Below are 21,765 nucleotides of genomic sequence, written 5' to 3'. Positions count from 1 at the left end.
TTTAAAATAAAAAATAATAAAATAAAAAAAAGAAAATTAAAGCAACGGGCCGAAATAATAAAAGTAATGCACTATTTGATTCATATATAACCCACAGAATTATGAGCCAGGACGCGCAAGACAGGTGACGTAGTACAAAGAATGACAAAGTCCACACAGGGAGGAGGTAGGGGTGGATGGGCGGATGGGTCAAACAAACACAGGACTTTCACCCAGGAGGCCGCTGTTCGTGTCCAATGTGAAAGTAACTTACGAACTTTATTAATGGCATGTACTGTATACATTAGCTACTTAACAGACGTAATAAACCTACATATTTGAACCCAAAAACAATCTTTTCTTAAACCTAACCTAGTACTTTGTTTTGCCTAAACAGGTTCTGCACTGCAGGGTCTTGTGCAAGCACACTGATCGCTTTCATAGGATAACGCTCAGAAAATGTTGAGAACTTATCGTAAAATATTACACAAACCATTGTATTAGCATAGGCTGCACTATGGGTCAATCACAAATAAATGCTGCATCCTAAACTTCCCATATTTCACTTTCATCTTTTGTTGTTTAACCCTACCTGCCTGGTAATCACCCACATATTTCAAACTTCATGTCCACATTTGTAACACATGCATTTTGTTACAAATCTTTAGTCTCCAAACCCAAACCAAGATGACATTATCACGTTAATTTTCTCTCCAGAGCTACAGAAGACGTTAAACAACTATTTTCAGGGGCTGAGTAGTAGAACTTTGATTCTCTGCCAGAACCTGATTGAGCCCAACCCAACCTGTCGGGTTTGCACAGGTTTTCTGGATAGATATTGGATTTACGTGGATTTAAAAAAAAAAGATCCTTGGGTCCCAAAAAGATGCTGTGGTTCAGGCTCAGGTTGGGCTTGGCAAGAACTTTTTCGTGTTCATGTTGGGTCGAGCCTGATTTACCTGATCATAACGCGGCTGAGTAATACTAAACTGATTTTGTGCATCAGATAATACAATAATCTCCACGTGCTCTGAACACGTATTTTATCTTTAAGACAGATTGATGTTACAAAGGGATAAATCTTTTTCTTCCAGGGAACCAACTCTTTACAAGCGCTTGTTTTGATCTGAGATAGCAAAACTGAGGGTCTGAATATGATAGTCAGACAGCCAGGAAGACAAACACTAGGATGGCTCTACCTGGAATTACACTGAAGTCAACAATTCAGTCCATTCTTTTGACAAAAGGAAAGAGAGCATGCAGAACTGCGACCCTGCAGATCTTTCTTATCTTCTGTGTTATTTCAGGAGGGGTCTCGCAGATGAAGGAAGGGTGTCAAATGTTTGAACAGGAAACACTACACACAAGATAAATTCTCTCTTTTATTACGATACACTGCTTTGCTAGTTTTAATACAAACAGTTAATGATCGCAGAACTATTTGTGTACACGTCTTGATTCTCTAGAACTGACCGTTTAGCATGTTAAACATCTGTAAACTTTGTAAAAAGATCATAAAAATGTAATATGACAAAAATATTAGAAAATAAAATTGCTACAGCTTGTGTATGCTTTCTAAATTAACTTACCAAAAAATAAAAGTGTAACATGCTCGCTCACAGAGTTTGGCAAGATGTCAAATAACATGCTTGTTTCATTGCTTTGAGTATAAACTTTGTCTTTAATGAGTCTTTCAAAATTTTGGGAATGTGCTTATTTTCTTTTTCTGCTAATTAACCTCGATGGAAAGACCACTTGTATCTGTCCTTGACATAGTATAAAGCTACAGCCAGCAGCTGCTTAGCTTAGCTTAGCTTAAAGACTGGAAACAAGGGGAAACAGCTAGCCTGGCTGTCTCCAAAGGGAACAAAGTTATTACATGATCACACCTGAGGCAAGGAAGACACAAGCACAACTGCCTGGAAATGAACCGCCCCCCTCAGGTGCAATCACTTCACCTTAATGAGAGGCTTTATATGCTGCCTTCCCCCTTTGTTCTTCTTATATATAGAAATAAAAACTGCTCTGCATTCTGAACTTGGCCTTATCTATGGGCCTCTCAAATATACTCCAGCCTTTAGATTGAGAATCTAACCGTAACAGAAGCTTGTAGAGCAGAGACATGTAACAGACAGATAGGAGTGTCAAATAAAGGAAAGCAAATAAACAGACTCTTTAAAGAAAATATAAGACGTTGCTGTTGACTGCAGAAACATAAACATGACACAAATGATCCGCCAAAAAAAAAAAAAATCAAGGCAAGTTGCAAAGGTTTGTGTGTCACGAATCCCTGCAGCAAGACGGTTTTCTCAGTTTCTTCCAAACCAGCAGGGCTGAAACATGAGCATATAGGGGCTGGAGGTGCTTGGGTGTAAAATTCCACTGCTCTGTGTTCAGCCTTTGGCACCCTGCAGGTATACGTGTAGTGTGTCAGATTCCAGGCCACCACTGCTGCAAGTGTAGGTGTAGAATGTAAAATTCCACTGAGCGCCGCCGAGGGCCACCGCTTTCAGGTGCAAGTGGGTCTCATGATCGCACTCACCACCTCCACCCAGCCTTGACCTGAGCCCCACTTCCCTGTACGGGGCAGCGAGTTGAGTTTGTTAGAGAAGGAAATGGCCCAAGAAAACAAATCTAAAAGGTAACCTGAAACAACATTATCAGGAAAATAAACACACCTAGAGATAAAGAGAGAGTGAAAGAAAAAGTGTTTCCATGGCATCAAGTTTTGTTTTTTTCCAAAATGGTGGCTTTAATGTGAGACACTCCCTACAGGGGAGCAGGGAGTGCTCCTTCCCTGTAGGTGGGTAAGCATCTTTGAGATGTTTGAGGTATCCAGAGAGTTATCCTTGGCGTGCTTAGGAGTTGCCATCAAACAAAAGCCAGTGGTTACGAGCTCCTCTCCCATGTTTTCGAACAGGATTACATGTTTAGACGAGCCATCCGGTGAATTAAAACAAAAACACATGGTGATTTGCATGTTCTCTAGTCAATATGGAAAGAGTTCAGCTGGAATGAATGAGCACGTGGCTCTGAGGTGGACATTTCTTTCACACCTGAAGAACTAACACATCGCACAGTTTTCTCACAATTAATGTTCCTTTGTTTGTGATGAAACCATTTTCAACATCCAGTCTTTCTCAGAGCCAGGAATCAGCTGTTTGTAGTCAATAAACACCAACGGTTTTCCCACCTGTCTCACATGAAAATCCTCACTGTGTTGTACGAGAATGAAGTCATAAGGCTTTCTACCAGTAAACGTTAAAGTATGATTAAAAACATACTGAAAAGAGATCAACAAAACAAATTTTCCGAAAGGAAAATGCTTTACTTTAAGACTAAATCTACAAAAAAAAATCAAAATAAAAAAATCCCTAAAGTCAACTTTATCTTAGATCTAAGTCTTAGATCACACTACTAGTTATCATTTCCCAGGAGGTTCCAGGGTTTTGCCAGAGCATCTCTTTTGAGAAACTTCTTTTTCGGGATCGCACTGAGGGAGAAGGGAAGGGAGATGCTCGAGGGATTCTCCTTCCTGGACACAATGCAGTCCTTGATGGCTTCTTTAATCACCTGCAGGGGACATATACAGGGATTCAATCCCAAATGCCATCCTATATTAATCAATAATGTGTCACCAAAGAGAAACAAGTTACATTTAACACATTACGCTAAACTTCAAAACTCAAGCAGTTCCATTAAATAGTATTTCTTATAAAAAGAGGTTTTTAGGTTCACTGATGATTTCAATATCATCGAACAATGTATTTCAATGTGGACCAATGTGGACCAAAAGTCCACTTAAAATATACAAAGGTCAGTATGCACACATTTGTTTGAATTTTTGTGCTATGGAGGGCATCTAATTTTTGTTGCTGGGCATATTTATCCTATATTGATCAAATTTGAAGGAAATTTATTTGCCATCGAGCTGGAAGTGTTTTCTCAGCTCCGCAGAGTCATGCATCTTTATTGACAGTACAGGTCTATGTTAATGAGATGACCTTGCAGTGAAATAAAATAATACATTGCGTCACATTTAAATCCTTCCTCAGCAGGGAAGTGACTCAGATACAGTGAGTGAAAGTCAGTCTGACCTCTCACAGCAACACACCTACTGTGAACTAGACTAAACTTGTACCATCCGTTCAGGGGCCTTTGGGATTAGAAATGTTTGATGTTGCACCATAAACTGATATTTGTGTAGTGACTACGCAAAAGTGTAAAACTTCCCCGCTGACAAACACTGAGTGAAGATAGATTAACAAAGGATAACTGACGGAACTCAGGGAAATCAGTCAACCGATGTAGTAAAGTCCTAAATTGCTTTTTAAGCCCTGATGACCTTGAGTCTTACAAACTACAGACATCACTATTGCATCCCTCCATGTAAACATCCTGTCGATAAACCATAAGCATAGAACTGACCTCCAGGTTATTGAGAGTGTTGAACTCCATGAGGTCATGGAGTCGGGTGAAAGCCTCGTTGGAGTACTGGAAGTTAAAAGTGGAGAATGGTGACTCTGGGTCGTCAAAGATGTCAAAATCAGCCAACTCCTTCTCCATCTCAGTCTCTCTGGGAACACCTGTAAGCAAAGCCGATTTTCTGAAGTCTCTGATCATATTATGATATTCATCTGCAGATGGAGTTTGTCTGTTCATCTGGGAATTGTTTTCCCACCACATTTTGGAACTTCTCTCCATGTTAGTTTAAAGGTTGAGTTTTAAAGTTCATCCTTGACCTTGGAAACAACTAAATGAATTTGATTTGGCAAAGCAAAGTCTATTTAGTGGTCAGAAAAAAATGGAAGTCTGTGCAAACTTCATCTGCTGATAAAGCTAACGAGATGAAATCTCCAGAAATTTTAGACATGCTAGACAATGAGGTGAGCTTGTCGACTATATAATATATTTCAAATCAAACTTCAAGTGATTCACTTTCGTCAAATTGGATATGATTTGCTGGTGATTCATTCTTCTGTTTTCTTTGTAGCAAGAAACAAGAAATGCCACGAAAAGTGAAAACTGCATAGTGCTCTTTGGAAAATTATCATAAAAATTCCTCTCAATCCATATAAAAATATTTTACAACCCCTTCAGGGAAAAGCGGTTGCACATTATGTTGGATATTAAGATACATTTACAACCGTACAACATCAATATATTGTACACTTATTAACTATTTCTAAGGTCAAGGATGAACGTTCCCAATCATTGTTCAAAATAGAAAGACTACATGCAGGAACAAGTGTTGGTTTAGAAAATGCCCACATTCAGTAGTGAACTGACTCTATAATGACCTGCATAACTTCCACAAACAGGAAGTCCATTTATGGAATAATTCCCTCAAATGTCTTTTAGCTTGTGTAACGTCCATAAACAGACTGCGGAAGCATGTGGGCTGATGACATACCGAATGTAAAGAGGCAGCAGTAGAGATGAGGTGGAGATAGTGTGTCTTTGTATGGCTTATGATATATGGTCTGTTTACATGCAGAGCTCTCCCACTGAAGTGAGAGATTCCAGCACCTGGCTCCTTAAGGAACCATAATTCACCCAAGCAGCTCATAAAACACACTGTGGTCTACACACACCATTTCCACCACGAAAACCACCAAGACCCTGAACAGACACTTATTTTCCTTGGGGTCACTCAGACGAGAGGCCCAACTTTTGGCTGACCAATATGGTTAAATTACAGTGTGCAATTTCGAGGAAGAGATGCCTCATGTGCCATGACGGTAGAACAGCCTCATAATAATAATACAAAGAGACATGGCATATTTTCCTTCTCACACATGCTGCGGAAACCTCCACACATGCACACACTTACCAGGTGCCTTGAATTGCCTGAAGTTGATATTGACCAGGACAAAGTGGATGATAGTCGGGCAGTTCTTTTCGCCTTTTTTCGGTTTGAAGACATAGCATTCTTTCAGGCCCTCGCGGTCGAAGACTTTGGGATCGATCTTGGGGAAAGGAAGCTTGTTCATTCGAGCCCACTTTTCTGCCAAAAGCAGCTCCTGTGGCATACATTTACAAATAAGAAAAAACATCTTCATGATTTCCTGTTTGCACAAATCATTTTTTAGCAACTCATGACTGTAAAAATAGTTTAGACTCTAACCTTGAATGGAGGGCTGGAGTCGCTGGGTCTTGCAGAAAAGTCAAAGGAGATGATGAGGTTGACGCCTCGCTGCGGCCTCAGGATGAGAGGGTAGGGAAGGTTGTAGGTCAGGCCGCTGTCCACTATGTGGATCTTCTTGCTCTTCACGTCCAGTGGCTCGTAAATACGATCAAATTCATCTGGGTCTGAGAAAATCACACTAAATCAAATATATGATTCAGGAACATGATTGGGAAAATATCCACTCCCGTAGCCAAATTGTGTTCTGCATGACTGAGCGACCGATTCAATTGTATAATGACTCAGCTACTTAATGTTCAATGGAAGTAGGGCTGAGTATTATTTGAAATAGTTTCAACCACACCTGCGTTTCAGTAACAGCAGCGGAGCTTGCTTAAAGCTAAAATACATGAGAAAATAAACACACCTAGAGGTAGAGATACACGTGCAATGTAAAAACATACATAAGGTTGTTCTTCTGCCTCACATCGCCTCTGCTACAATGAGGTTTAATCATAAACAGATTGTACTCATCAGGGTAACATATAGGAGACAGACCGGAAGTAGAGAGGTGAATGTGTGTCAATAAAGTTTACAAAAGTCAACACACATAGTGGCTGTGACAAGATGGAGGGCTCTGAAAGAAAAGGTTGGCCTGCAATTACATCTTACCGGCAAAGAGGCCGCTACAAACAAGTTCTCTCAGTTTCACTGCCCCCAAAGTCCTGAAAGCAGTCAACAGTGACCATCTTTCTTACCGGTGACGGCATCCACTTCCTCCTCAGGTGGGGGGGCGTGGCACATGGTCTCATGGCCCGGAGAGAATGGGATGCTGGTGTTCAGGTTCAAGCCCAGCATGAAATTATGTACCTGGCAACAGGATCAGATGGGTTATGGAGAGAGAAAAAATTTAAAATTGATTACAGGAAACGTGAAACAAGAATGCAGCCAGAGCAAATGGTACTTGATTTTATAGTTTGAAGGTCAATGCATTTATTGAGTTACCTTCCCGGCCCGGCCCTCTCTTGTGTTGAATAAGGCTGAGTCACTAAAGAATGAGGTGAACATTCTTTGAACCCAGCTAGCCTGGGCCGTACGATGGAACTCGTCTTCTGCCTCCTGGTTCTCTGTCCCACCTGAGCACCAAAATAAAAGAGAAAATACTGGCAAATCAAATGTTGTGGCAAATAATTTAACTCTGGCTCAGCCGTATGTATGTAAAAAAATGTACCTTTTTCTGTAATAAAAGTAAATGAGCTATATAAGAATCACATAACAATAAAAGACAAATTCTATCTTCCAAAATGTAGTTTAATCTATTATGCCTGAATCACTAACAACTACAGACACAACTACCAACTAGCTTGTGAACATATTGGAGCATTTAGAGGTCATGAGCCAAATATTTGGTATTATTATGTCTGGTATTCACAGAGAGTTAACATAGGACATTCATCAGGAGGACAGAAACACGACTGATGAATGATAATATTGCTCTTCAACGGCTGGATATGTAAATAGTGTATTATAGAGAGATCAACTTAAAAAGTTGTTTCAGTTGCCCCAAAGTGTCCTAAAAATGTTTTGTAGGTTTGAGTATGAATATTTTTTAATAAATATTTATATTTATTTGAAAACAAGTTCCCAGCAACTTTAAAGATGCTAGATGAAGTTGTTATACGGATTTTATAACTAGTAACAAATATCTTTTTAAGCATTTGTACAAAGACAAATTTAACTACATTTTCTTTGATAATTAATTGAACAAAAACAAAAGACTGTCACTCATTTTACTGCATCCTTTCTCTTTCTTTCTCTCTTCCTCTTTCTTTCTATCTATAATTTCTCTCACAACTAAAGCTCACACTTGCTAAGAAAATGCATTGTGCAACGTCCTAAAATTCAGATTGTACATCATTATTAATAGGGTCATGAAGGGCAAAGCGCAAAAGAACGCTCGATGTGTCAGCACTTTACTGCGTATGGCAACATTACCACAGAAAGTTTATAAAAATGTGTTAACGTTTTAACGTTCAAGTTTACGGCGTAAACTTTCCCTCAAACCCAACAACGTGTCAAAGTAGTTAAGCCATTCAAAGTCACACATCTCTATTGCACCATAACAAATTTAATTATACTGCACAATAAGGCCTCTGTTAACTCTAACCCTTGTATGAATCATGCATATCTTAGCTCACCTTTACGTGGCTCATCGTCATTGTCCATGTCTTCTCCGACGATGTGCTGTGGTTTGATCTGCTCTGTAAGACACAAGACAGCTTCACTCATCAGGTTACAACTTTTAAATTTCATACCACCGATCAACACTGTACCATATAGATTGCATTTGTTCCGTTAAGTGACATTATCAAATTTACTGTCTAGTATCTCTATATAAATAAATCCCGCAGGGAAATGCAATACATAATAATACCTGATAAACTAACGCATTTCTCAACTGGGTGGAGACGTTCTTAGCACCTTTGTACAAGCAATGCATTGTCAGAGCGTGTCTGAATGTTTAAAGGTCACCCCAAACAAATGCGTTCATCCAAAACAAACATCCAATGAGCCGTCAGAATATTCACAGGAAAGCCGAGGCTGCTGTGCCAACATCACAAATACACACTCGTGCTGCACATGTAAGGATGCCTGAAGGTGTCAAATTGTGTGAAAATAATCCTGGCATGAGAAACAGAGGTAAGAAAATACAGACAACAATAGGATCTCAGGCATGGCTGTACGTCAGTGGAAGGGTGTACCATGGAAGTTATTTAATCAGCATATCCATAAAGACCAAAGACAATGGCCTTATCTGAAAACAAACCACTTACACAAAGTTCCCACATATTTTCAGACGATGATTTTAATAATATTTTGATCACTGGAAATACATTTTCTATATCCAAGCATATACATTTATTTTAGTTTAACATGATAATAAAAAAGACTGCATCATTGTGAATCAATATTTGTATTCTTAAATGTTTGGTTCATAGTTTTATTGACTGATACAAATGTCAAAGTTATTATTTAGCTGAGACTAAAATTTTCAGTGGACAGTTTTAGGTAACGTTTCATTAAGTGGTTGATCTGGTGCTTTCGATTGTATCATGATCTTCCATCCAACTTTCAATCTAAAATTTGAAGACAACATGGATGACAAGTCTGGCAATATGTAAATTTGAAAAAGTCAAATGAGCGAACCCCTGCTGATGAAGATCGTGATGAATCGATTCTGAGATTGTTTTGTCAATAATTGGATTTCTGCGCTTTTTCAGCCAATCAAAGATGTATTTAACTAAGTGATTTGCACCTGCATTATTTAGAGCTTCACGTTTTTTAAATCAGAACAGAACAAACACACACAGGAAGAGAAACAGAAAGATTACCTAACTCCTCCTCCATGGTGCTGCCACCAACTGTGTCTCTGACTCCCAGCACTCTGTTGAACAGAATGGAGAAGGCGCTGCCCCACACACCTGACACAGTGAAAACATACATTTAATAGGTTAGCTAATGTAAAATGGTCTGACTGCTTTAAATGGAAACATATTTCTCACCCATCAGAAAATGAAGTGGGTTTTCCTCGTATTTCTTGACAACAGTTCCCATGAAGAACTTGCTTCCAAACATGTCAGGGGTCATGAAGGTTCCGTACTTTGCCATCCCAATTTCATACGGGCTGAACTCCACCCAGTCTGCGGGATGAAACCTCAGTGTTAATACAACGGATACTTAACACATTTTTGGAACCAATATGATCACCATAGTCATCATGTGTCACTGACTAAAATATCTGCTCCACGTGCATTCGACAACGGCGTATATGTTTTCCACTTTGTGCCAAATGAAAACCTTTTTTACAGAACATGTAATGCAATACATCGTATGTATAATTTATCAAAAGAATAAGAATGAAGAGGAAGAAGGAGAATGAAATCAGGTGATGTAGTATAAGACCGCTAAACTCGAGAAACGGGAAGAGATGTAGAGTTTAGAGTTCGTGTACTAAGAAGTACTAAGCCAAACCACGGCATTTTTTCTAATCTTAACCAAGTGGTTTTGATGACTAAACCTAACTGTCACCGTTTCTTAAAATTAAAGTTGTGCTCCATACAATAAGTATTGCAATACCTTATTTCTAGCGGCCTCTTTTGCATTATGATGTTGATGCAGGCGAGCCTGTTCTTTGGCTCTTTCAGAGCCCTCCATCTTGTCATGTTCACGGTCACTATGTGTGTTGACTATGTATTTATCTTTTTTAAATTTAAATTTTTTGCTCTTTTGCCAACTTTATTGAAACACCTTCACCTCTCTACTTCCCACCGTCCCCTATATGTTTCCCTCTTAAATCCATGCACACACCTTCCTATTACACTTCTGCCCTTAGTACAAGCCTGACACAAGTTGGAAGTTCCCGCAAGAGCGAGGGACCAGGGGTTTTAGGTAGGGGGTGAGTCAAAAAAAGACTGAAGAACAGTCTACAGTAGTTTAGTCACTTGAATGACTTAGCACTTGATTGCTACTTTTTGAACGTCGGTAGTTTTTTTTTCAGTAGTTATGATTGAGTAGTTATGATTATCATCATAACTGTGTGGCAGACATGTTTAATTCATACTATGTCTCGTACACCCTAAGTGACATATTGTAATTTCTTTGGCTTTGGGAGCTATTGTCAGTGGTTTTGAAACAGACAGTTTAAAACTAATATAGTTTTGTCCTTGTTCAGAGATGAAAATTAGGCAACTTTGATGCTGTATCAGCAACACACATTAAAAACAACACAGATGTTTTCTTTAGTTAGAAACAGATAAAGTCAAATGTGTATTGTCATCCAATAAATAATGATGAGAAGATTTAAAAACTTTCTTTTCATTGTTTACAGAAGAGCTCCAGAAAGTGTCTCCACATTAGATCACCCACTCGAGCCTTACTGTAACACTATAGTCATTCAAAACCAAAAGTTTTGGAGTCAGTATAAAGTGTATTTTCACCAAAGTGTCCAAGATCACTGGAGATTTTTGTGGCTCCTTTATTGTATTTTCTATTCAAATATTTGTTCCATTGGAGCGTAGTGTACAGATAGTGTGCAGGCTGCATCAACAATGAGGAAGTACTGTACAACATGGGACTGACCCAGAGTTTATCTTGCGTTTGTGCTCACTACTCAGTTCCTCGATATAGCATAGTTGACACCAAAGAGCTATCATTAGATGACAGCCCATCACGTCATGACACATCCTCTCTGTGATGGCGGAGAAGCATTATAAGGAAATAAGTCTCGCTTGGTTGTTTTGCATGTGGCAGACTCCATCTTCTCATCTCTAGTTACTCATTTCATATGCAAAATAGTTCTCTGCAGTACATGGTGTGCTTGAAATAGACCATTCAACATAAAGGCACAAACACGTATACTTACTTAAGACTTAATACTTAAGACAGATATTTACCTGCAAACATGAGCTCCGAAACATCTGGCTTGACATGGAGACATGTGAAGAGTGGTAGAGGACTCTGGGCCTGGTTTATTTTCTCCTGAATGCTACTCAGTTTGATGTCCATCCTCTGGTGGGAAAGAATACAGTCTCTGAATCATTTAAATGTTAATGTAATAAGAGTTTATGATTGTCATGGTTATGTTGAATTAAATTTTGAAAAAAAAGCGTCAGAGGGATGTCAGTTCATAAGAGAAGAGAGGAAATGAAACATGAACTGAAGGTAAGTAGAGGATTGATATATACTTCTGAGCAATATGGAGATGGATGTATGAGGAATTCCATCAAAATTAAAACAAACAACAACTGTCAGGCGTCTCTTACCGAAGGTATAAGCGTCTCTCCTATGAGCATACCAAAGATATCAGTAAAGGTAACAGGCTGCCCTGCAGCCTTTTTTGTCCAGAGGGCCTGGATGTAGTTGGTGATGTGTTTGGGTAGCAACAGCTTCAGAGGGTTACTGCTAACTCTCTTCATCAGCTCTGGGTTGATGTCCTTTGGGCCCATATTTGGAAACTCTGGGTGGGAGTAGAGAGAGGACATGTACCTACAGGGATAAAGAGAAGAAAAGTTAGAAAGATGCATTGTACAAAACTCAATGCAGTTGCATGCTTCAAAAATATCACTCCGCTCTTTACAAGGTTTATGAAGGAGATGCTGCACTTGTAAGGAAGTCAAATCTAATATGTCACTCCACAAACATGAAGATGAAGACTGAAACAAGCCAGAAGTACTCTCTTGATGACAGCTTTATACCAGCAGAGGAAGGCAGGAAAGTTTGCCAGAGAAGGGAGAAAGGAGAAGGACACACATGAGGAGAGTCGGACACAAAGAAAGGCCAAAGAGACATAGCAGTAATAACAAAAGGAAAGATAAAAAGAGAGGGATGAAGTGAAGAGAGTGTTCAGACATAAAAATGGATCAGGGAAAGATAATGTGTTAATAAAAAGAAAGAGCGGAGACGAGGAGGAATAAAAACTGACCATGTGGATCCGGAGAGGCCAGCGATATATGTGGCACAATCTAGGACCCCGGACTCAAACAGGGCCTTCATCACACCGGAGAAGCCGACCATGGCACGGAAACCGCCTCCTGATCCTGCTATGGCTATTACTGGCACCTGCAACACACAAACACACACACATAGAAACACACACACACACACACACACACACACACACACACACACACACACACACACACACACAAAGAGGTATTTATGACGTGACAAAGAAGAAGACAAAGGCAAGCTTAATCACATAATTACATACTACACAGTACAAGTATGAGCCTCACATTGATTCTCAATCCTTCAGGTTGAGTAACTTCCCTCATCCCTCTATACAATGAGGGTGCCAGTTGCGTCATGCCTTTGCAACATTTTTTTCACTTCAGATTTTCAAATATTTCATAATTCTTATTGTGTAACATTGCTTCCTCTCTGCCGTCTGTGTGGTCGGTTCTGAATATTCGGACAGACATTTCCACAAGAGTCATCCAGGATAGGGAGTTGAGCGATCTTTAAGCACAGTGATAGCTGGTTATCTCATTCTTCTGGAGCTTCCGGCAGATGTTAAGGACATGAGCAGGCCTAGCTGGAGATTACAGCCAGCTCCAAGGGCGTCTGACCAAAACCACGCCTGTGAGAATATGAGACTTAGCTTAGCTCAGAGCAGGGGTGCAGAACTTGTTTGTGAGGTGAACCGTATGGTTTGAGAGAAATCTTATCAGGAACTGAGAACACACTTTGAGGAAAAAAGTGCACCACAGCTTTGAATATAGCAAGTCTGCAGAAAGTGTGGTTACATCACTTTTTACAGTGCCGAGTTCACAAACCGATCTCAATCGTCCTTTGAGGCTTAGTGACATAGTAAGCACACACCTATTACACCGGTCAATTCAATATAAACATGCACAATGTTGAGATGCAGCTATAGCTCAGTCAGCTAAAATTATGTGAGTGTAAAATATGTACAGTGTAGGTATTCTGGCATCTAGGCTCTGAACTAATCATTCCCCTAAAGAATACTTGGCACAGTAAGGAGGTGGGGAGTGATATATTAATTTTCCCTCCTTTGGAGAAAGCAGATTCAGTGCCAGGTGGATTCTGGGGAAGAGGTGAGGCTTTGGAAAAAGCTCATTAAATAAAGAGCAAATCACAGCAGCTTTCAGGTGAGCAGTGACAGCTGGCTTGTTGTGCACTGAGGACTTCAGTTCACCCCCCTTCAGACTAACGTGGGATAGATTAAAAAAATAAAAACTCATGTCACAGTGAGAGAAAGGGCTCTGTACTATTGAAGGAACTGTCTGAAATTTTGGGAAATGCGCTCACTTGTTTTCTTGTTGAGAGCTTTAGAAAAGATACCACCCTCTATGCTAAATATGAAGCTACATGTGACTGTAACGTTAAGCTAACAGCTTAAAATGAGTCGGTCTTCTTATCCAACTCTCAGCGAGAAGTGAATAAGCATATTTTGATTTCATTTTTTTTATTAAGTGTCCAACTATTTCTTTAGTTCAGCCGAAATAAATGAAAATGCTTGATTTGTGGTAAGGTAAAGGCCTACATCCTGAGAGTTAGAGAGTTAGTTAGAGAAAATGTGTGATAGCCTTGTACTAGTGTTCTATGTGTGATGTCATGCATTTTAAAGCACTACCCCACAATAAACATTTCCGAAAAGTGGCTAATATAAAGCCAACATATATATTCTTAGTCATACTTTGTAATCAATGATCCTTCAACACTGAAATGTGTCACGATGATAGCTGAGTTCAAACTTTGTCTTTGGTGGCACTAATTTAAGTCAAGTGAATCTTTTTTTGGAAAAATCTATAAAAATAACAGTTTTGAGGTTGAATGCTTTACGGGCTGAAAAGTGTTGGCATGGGGTTATAAATCAAGTGATAATGCTAGCACATATTTTCTGACAGTAGAGGTATATTACCTTGCTAAAAATCCCTATGAGAAATATTCCCCCCAGATGATACTGGTGGCCCAAAATCTGGGTTCTGGCTCAGGGACTAATGTAGTGAAAACAGTTTTAGTTGTAAGTTGCCATATGAAATCTATGTTCAAACTTGACTATGGTGCTCTGTTCCCACCTCATCTGGAGAGCTGGGGAGGAAACGGGGCTTCTCCATGTCTAGCAGCTTCTTGATGCCCAGCATCACTCTCTCTCTGCGGGTCTGTCTGAACTGCTTCTCTTTGTCACACAGGGCCAGGCTGAACCGCAGGTCCAGGTTGGTGCTGCAGCAACAAATGACAGAGATAAGGTTTACTAAAATCTGATAGAACAATTACTTGTGTTTGACACCTCCTGCTGAGAGGCAGATAGTTTCACTACTGATGATGTTGAAACTGATCTTGAGCTCAGATAAGATCTGCTTCTGGGTGGTCTGGTGTGAAACACATCCACAGACAAACGGTCATGACTTCTCACCATTTTCTGCTCACCTTCTCATAATTACAAACCCTTCAAACACGTATGGCATTTACAAAATCCTCCCACTAACCCCTATGTAGTGATGTCATGGGAATTTCAATGCATCTTAACCCTGTATTAGTTTACACATGTATCCTCTAGTTACTGAGTCATGATGCTTTAAGTTCTAATTTTAGTTTCTGTACTGCTGCGAGAGAATTCCTGTACATTCTTCCGTGACTGATTTATACACAGGCAACTCATGCATAACCAGTACCGCCGTTTCACACAAGGGCATTAAGGTTGCTCACAGACTGAACTGTGAACAACAATTATTTCTGTAAATCTAAATAAAATACACTGAGACAATTTCATACTTATGTTTTTGTTATTTTTCTTTTTCTTTTTTTTTCTTTTTTTTTACAATTTTTGATTTCAAAGTGAATACATACCAAATCTCCAGCGTCATCTCTAAGTAGACTTTGGTCGCCTGTCAAAACAATGAAATATGTGGTTATTGTCCAATACTTGAGTAATGAATTACTTCATTACTACTTAATTAACGTAACAACCATACTAATTTAAACCCTAACCATGATCTTTTCCTAAACTTAAACAAAGTATTTTGTTTGATAACCATCAGTTTAAACATGACTAGGTGGGAATGACAATGGGGCATTAAATCACATGCAAAAAGCATGTGAAATGGCATTAAAAGTGGCTTGCTATTTATGTCTTCCCATGAGATCACATTTATTATTTAAAAAGATATGTAATGAATTGCTTTATCCTTTTTTAGAAGTGTATAATTTAATTAATCTGTTATAATTAACTACCAAAAAAAGAGATATGTTGGCACACTCTAGTTTCTGTACACATGCAGTATATTATCAGCTGCCAATATTAATTAGTATTTAATATTACATTCACTTGTAATCCATGTCCACATATTTAATTTTTTGTGAAAACACAGGATCTTAATTAATATTAAAAAGAATCTCCTTTAAGTCTAAATAAAGCTCCCCTGAACAATATAAGTTTCTAATAACGCGACAGCGAACGCCTCTGCTGGGCATGAACGTCTTACTTTTCCAATGAGGAAAGGCACCATCTTGGTCTGACCCACTCCGAGCTTGGTGATGTCATAGGTCGCTGTCCCAAGTGTCTCATCCATCACATAATTGGCATCCATCAATGTTAACTGATGGGGATAAACATCAGTTAAATGGTTAAATACATTTCAAGAGCTACATGTAGTTATTCTGATATGTGTTTAAATACAGTTCAATTTTGTCAGGAAGTTAGACAATGATCAATGTAGACTTTCAGAAAAGACTTTTCCTGGACGACTAAAATAATGACTACCATGAGTCATTCTGATCCTAGTTTACACGATGAGACCACTTATCTTATATGTAGCTCTGCTTTGCACTACAATAAAAATGCAGGTATTTACCTCCAGGACGTTGTGTTGGTTGGGGTCTAATATGAAGTGAAAGGTCTCGTTCCATTTTGGGTTGATATCGTTGTCTATGTGCTTGGTCCTCTTTCTGCTCTCTGGTGCTGTTGGGATGAACAGCTCCACATATGGATCTGGAGTGTCCACTGCACACGCCCAGACACACGCACACGCACACACACACATGCACACACACACACACACACGCACGCACGCACACACGCACGCACGCACGCACGCACGCACGCACGCACGCACACACACACACACACACACACACACACACACACACACACACACACACACACACACACACACACACCAGTGTTACCAAATAGCAGAATCCCAAAGTCAAAGTATCCCCGTACTCAGCATAAGTACAGGGGCAGGTGTGGGTGAGGGTGGATGTTAAGACTCACGCAGGTCGCCCAGTGCTCCCTTGGTGACACTCTCGGCTCGGACCACTATCACTGTGAATTTGTGAGAAAACTGCTGCTCCACCTGCAATACAACATTCATTCTGTTCAGTTCATTGTGTGGGAAAAATCCTTCCAACCGCATTGGTAACAAAGATTGAAATCTCACGGGTAAGTAGTCGTATAAGTGCATGAGAAGACTTTTGTGAAATATGCGGTCGCCATTTCACTGTAGATGTCGATCATTCAATCAACATCTGGCCGACACATTCAAGCCAAGTCAAGTCAAGTTTCAAGATTTTTTATTGCCATTGTATAAAACAATAGTAAAGCATCTTCCATAGCCATGCAGTTCATAATATAATAAGAGATTAAAGGGCTAGGGAGTTTTGTTTAGCAGTCTGACTGCTTGGAGAAAAAATTGTTTATCTGTTTAACTGTTTCTTCTTCATGTGGGCAGACTCATTAATGTACGAAAATAAGTCCAAGCACGTTTTAAAACATGTGGTAACAGCCAGTGAATTACGGTGTCATTTTGTTTTATGAATCAGGTACCAAAGAAATACTTTACTAAAACAAGTATATTGCTCACTCATCATGGGCAGGTCCCTCATTATTCCAAGGTATCTACACCCTCTCACTGACCTTCCTGGTCTTTCACCACCTAACATCCTTTTGGGAACATAATCCATTTACTTTACTGTAACCAGCCTTTACAAAATGACTTTCCTCTAATTGCCCTATTTTTATTTCCTAGTTCCTCCTTTAAAATTGTGGGCTTTATTATGAAATGTTACCAAACGTATACACTAGGAAGTTTATGCTCATGTCTCCACTGTTCAATGTTGAAAAAAAATGGGGTAGATAAGTTAAAATACAGGCATCTTTAGGTTATTACCCTTTATAGATATCCATCACTGAACCCACATGTTGAGGCACACAGCTCTCACAGACCGTCCCCCACTATGTGAAATACAACCATTTTTCACGACCACGTGCACTCACATGCACCATGGATAGACAGACCAGCTATCAAAACAAACGACAGAGAAACTCGGATTTATACACACACAGATGGAGAGTGACTCAGGACGCCATTACTACACTATAGATTTACACTGCAAGTATTTGTTCACTGCTGTATTAATGTTCTGAATGTTGAGTACAGCTCCTTGAACATCTGTTATTTACTGTAGTTTTAAGGTGTGATCATTCATGGGGGACACATGCATGGGGTTTGTGATTTTAAGTTCTGCAGGAGAGAGAATTTGGTTTAAACTATCCATGTACAAGGCTTTAAAACAGAAAGTGTTGTCACACAGGGCTGGGAATGCAACTATCACAGATTATCTCATGCTAGTCTTTGCTGCTTAAAACAACCCACATTTACCCTTGGCACCTGCTGCAGTGATACTAAAGGCCTTGCTGTGGAGTGAAATGAATTTTGTTAAAAAAAAAACAATAAACTAAGACTGCAGTAGTTATGAACTTATTTGCGCCGTGATTGAAACCACTGATACATTTTTGTTTCTTTTTCATTGGCTCAATTTCACTATACATGTCAAAACTTACAATTATGTTGGAAGCCATTGTGTTTTGTCAGTCGTGTGATTTTCAGGAAACCCTTCGTCAAAAAGTGAACTTAAACTCAGGAGAACATCTCAGACAAGAACTGGAGCATTTGGAACCTGGAAGATGAAACAAAAACATTTGATGATATCAGTGCAAATGCAGACAGGACCTGAGGACAACCTCAGGAATCAGGCATATTACTGGATTTTCTTAAAGGAGGATGCCCTCTTATAACACCTGCTTTAGAAATATCAGTGAAGTCTTTTGCATCTTGACAGGGTGAGTGCGCTGCCCCATAAACCCATGCTTGGAGGACTCGGACAGCAATAGCAACCATTTATGAGTGTAAGTACACATGCAGAGAGAGTAGGAGAGATAGATGAAAGTAAAAAGAAATGTAATCAGTAACTGATATGACTGAACAAAGATGGTGTGTGGCTAATATACTGTACAGGCTGATGTAAAGGCCGGTGTCCATCTGCAGAAGAGGTTACGAGATGATTCTTTTTTAGCTACATTAAGGCTTTCCTCTTTACAATGGTTGGCCATACATGCTGTAAGTTGATAAGTGTGTGTGTGTGTGTGTGTGTGTGTGTGTGTGTGTGTGTGTGTGTGTGTGTGTGTGTGTGTGTGTGTGTGTGTGTGTGTGTGTGTGTGTGTGTGTGTGTGTGCTGATGATAGCATATCAAGGTCATTTGATTCTTTTCTCAGCTGTTCACCAAAGCGTATCATTACTGAGAGGACAGAGCGCACGTAGGGAGTCTGTGTGTTCACAGCTCTGGTCACGTAGTGTGCTTCAGTGGTCCAACTTTTACAAGTGCCAGTTCACTCTGCCCTTGTTCTGCGGCGTACAATGAGTGCATGCAGGTCGCTTGGTTAGTGTCTGTGTGCCAACATAACCTAGTGGCTTCACCGCACTAAATTTTCATATGATTGACGCAAAAAGTGAAAGAGACACACAGCAAGCAGCCTTCATGCAAAACAGTTGTGGTAAATTACAGTTTTTAACCCCTTATCCAACTGACTATGCTAGAGGTACAGTCAGAGGTAAACTTTTTATCATATCACAGGTGCTTTATTCTATTATTCCAAATTTTCATGACTGTGACAATTATTTTTTCTTAATGGCTTCATATCAGGGTTTTCTCTTTCCGTTTTAAATTAACTGGGTCCACCAGTCAAAAACACCCAACTGCAGCATATGACGTTTTAATAGATATGATAGAATATATAGATCAACTTTTTTCCCATAGGTCCTAATTTAAAGTGTCACACTATCAGAGTTAGGGGCACTCTATCAGTCATTGTGAAGAAGACAGAGATGCAGCAGGCACAGGTTTCCTCATGTTTTATATATGCAAATGAACTGTAAGTTTCTTAAAATAATAATAATCTTTTTTATTCTCTTTACATGACACCAATGAATTAATTTAAAAAGAAAAAAATCCAAAGTCATGCAGTGAATCTCCTACTGTACAAGTGTAGTACCTGTGACATAAAGTCATTACACGGTATCTCTCATCTGAATTATAGGCTTCATACATAACGTGTTATTAGGGCCACTATAAACCGGTTTCGCCTGATTCTTATTGGCTGTACTGTAGGCAGAATAAGGTCGGATCTGACGAGGTCTGAAGTTTGCAATATGCAATGGTGGATTGCCTCAGATAATGTAAGGCGAAAAACATAATATTGTGAGCTATCAGTGTGCAATGATGTAACCATGAAACAGGAAATAAAATATAGTTTTATGAATATAAAAACGTAATTATTTTATAGGCAACTAATGCCATGTCTTCACTTTGGTCTTTCATATTTAGCACAGTCTATTGTCAATTGGTTTAATAAAGTCGTATTGTTCTGTAAGTGTTGGAAATGTTCAGTTTCCTTATCCTCTAAGTTGCGCAAACTGAACTGCTCACGAAGACGCTACCACTAGCAACTTGTACTGCCACGGAGCTTCCTCTCCAAACTCCTGTCCTATTCTATCTGCAACAGCCTGCGAGGAAGGGAATTGGAAACGTACCTTAACCGGAGAATAAATCCTGAAAAATGTGTCATGCTGATCGAAAGTATCTTTCCACCACTGCAGGACTGGAGAAGAGGAGGTGCTTCTCGGCAGATGAACAGTGGGCTACGCACACCCGTCAGTCAGGATCACAGACCACAAGTTGAAGGAAAATCTAACAAACAAAGAAATACACGTAGACGACTAAAATAACTTCAAGTTTATAAGGCTGGTTTGAAATAACAGGAAAGAGTGACGGGAAAGTCAGACTTTGACTCAGCAGGGAAAGCGACTGTTGGCTGCTCTCCACCTTTCCAAATGCGCACCAGTGCGCAACGTTGTCCACACGAGGGCGCGTAAAGACTAAACGTATTGACAGAAACTACTTTTTGGTGAATTCCTTAGAACGTGAGGGTAACTCCAAAGTTAAGCTCTACAAGTGAAACATCCCCTTTAGAACAGTCTGCTGATCATTTCGGGGCCGTTTTAAGAAAAATATTGATTCAATTATCTTATGGGGTATAATTCAATAAAGTGGCTGTTTCTTCCTGCACTAGTGCCATGTTCTCAAGCAGCACTTTTATCTAAAATAATAATTAATAAATGAAATTTTAAAAAAGGAGAAAGCTCGAACTTTATGCCAGCAGAGACCTGGTGCTCTACAGGTTTCATACAGCCCGTAAAATAAACGCAATTTCATTACCTCCTCCCTTTTAGAAAACACACTAGCACAATCAGCAATGTATTATGAATTAAATAGTACACATTTCGTTTGCTCCACCAATTAAGCTACACATTTCTTTTGAAATCATATCATTATCTTGAATTACAGGCCCTCTGGTAGAAATGTAGCCTATATAATTTAGATACGCCGGGGAAATGTATCTTTAATATTGTAAAAGTTGCCGCTTACTGTAGAATTTTAGATACATTAAAGGCTGAAAAGATAATAAAATGCATTTCTGTAAATCTGTTTGCAAGAAATACCTCTTAACATGTGAAGTTGGAAAGTTCAGACTTTTAGTTATAAATTAATTTCTATCGTTCCATTTAAAAAGAAGTAAAAGGAAGAAGGGATCAGGAAAAAATCAGCTTGGTGCCAGAATCACACAAAATACCATTATTCAATTCAGACGAATTGAGATTGCGAAAGAAAAGACATTCCTGACTCTCAGCAGGTATTCATAACCACGATGCATTCATAACCACGGCTGTCTCATTTATTAACACGGTGCACGGTGAATGGCCAGATGACGTCACCCTTCTCCAGGCCTATAAAGGTGC

At 39.4% G+C, this 21,765-nt stretch overlaps 1 protein-coding gene across 1 annotated transcript; it reads right to left on the bottom strand.

Annotated features, from left to right (window-relative positions):
- Positions 1 to 1,418: 1,418 nt before the first annotated feature.
- pla2g4ab (phospholipase A2, group IVAb (cytosolic, calcium-dependent)) lies at positions 1,419 to 20,612 on the bottom strand. Its single transcript, XM_083911340.1, has 19 exons — positions 20,500 to 20,612; positions 18,474 to 18,589; positions 16,905 to 16,986; positions 16,483 to 16,631; positions 16,114 to 16,227; positions 15,479 to 15,516; positions 14,707 to 14,851; positions 12,588 to 12,724; positions 11,929 to 12,151; positions 11,560 to 11,674; positions 9,670 to 9,807; positions 9,499 to 9,588; positions 8,305 to 8,367; positions 7,112 to 7,242; positions 6,865 to 6,976; positions 6,107 to 6,291; positions 5,813 to 6,002; positions 4,408 to 4,565; positions 1,419 to 3,552 (listed from the first exon to the last, which is right to left on the bottom strand). Exons 2-19 carry the CDS (start codon positions 18,489 to 18,491, stop codon positions 3,397 to 3,399), a joined length of 2,244 nt encoding a protein of 747 aa, XP_083767466.1. The 5' UTR covers positions 18,492 to 18,589; positions 20,500 to 20,612; the 3' UTR covers positions 1,419 to 3,396.
- Between the last annotated feature and the right edge of the window lie 1,153 nt (positions 20,613 to 21,765).

This window comes from Echiichthys vipera, assembly GCF_963691815.1.
Source record: "Echiichthys vipera genome assembly, chromosome: 3".
In the NCBI taxonomy this organism is placed as follows: Eukaryota; Metazoa; Chordata; class Actinopteri; order Perciformes; family Trachinidae; genus Echiichthys; species Echiichthys vipera.
This window is presented reverse-complemented; position numbering and strand designations above follow the sequence as displayed.

Coding starts and splice junctions, on each gene's coding strand:
- pla2g4ab (XM_083911340.1), bottom strand. Junction 16,632..16,904: donor GGGAGCACTGGGCGACCTGC/GTGAGTCTTAAC, acceptor GGGCGTGTGCAG/TGGACACTCCAGATCCATAT. Junction 12,725..14,706: donor TCCCCAGCTCTCCAGATGAG/GTGGGAACAGAG, acceptor TGTGTGTTGCAG/GTGCCAGTAATAGCCATAGC.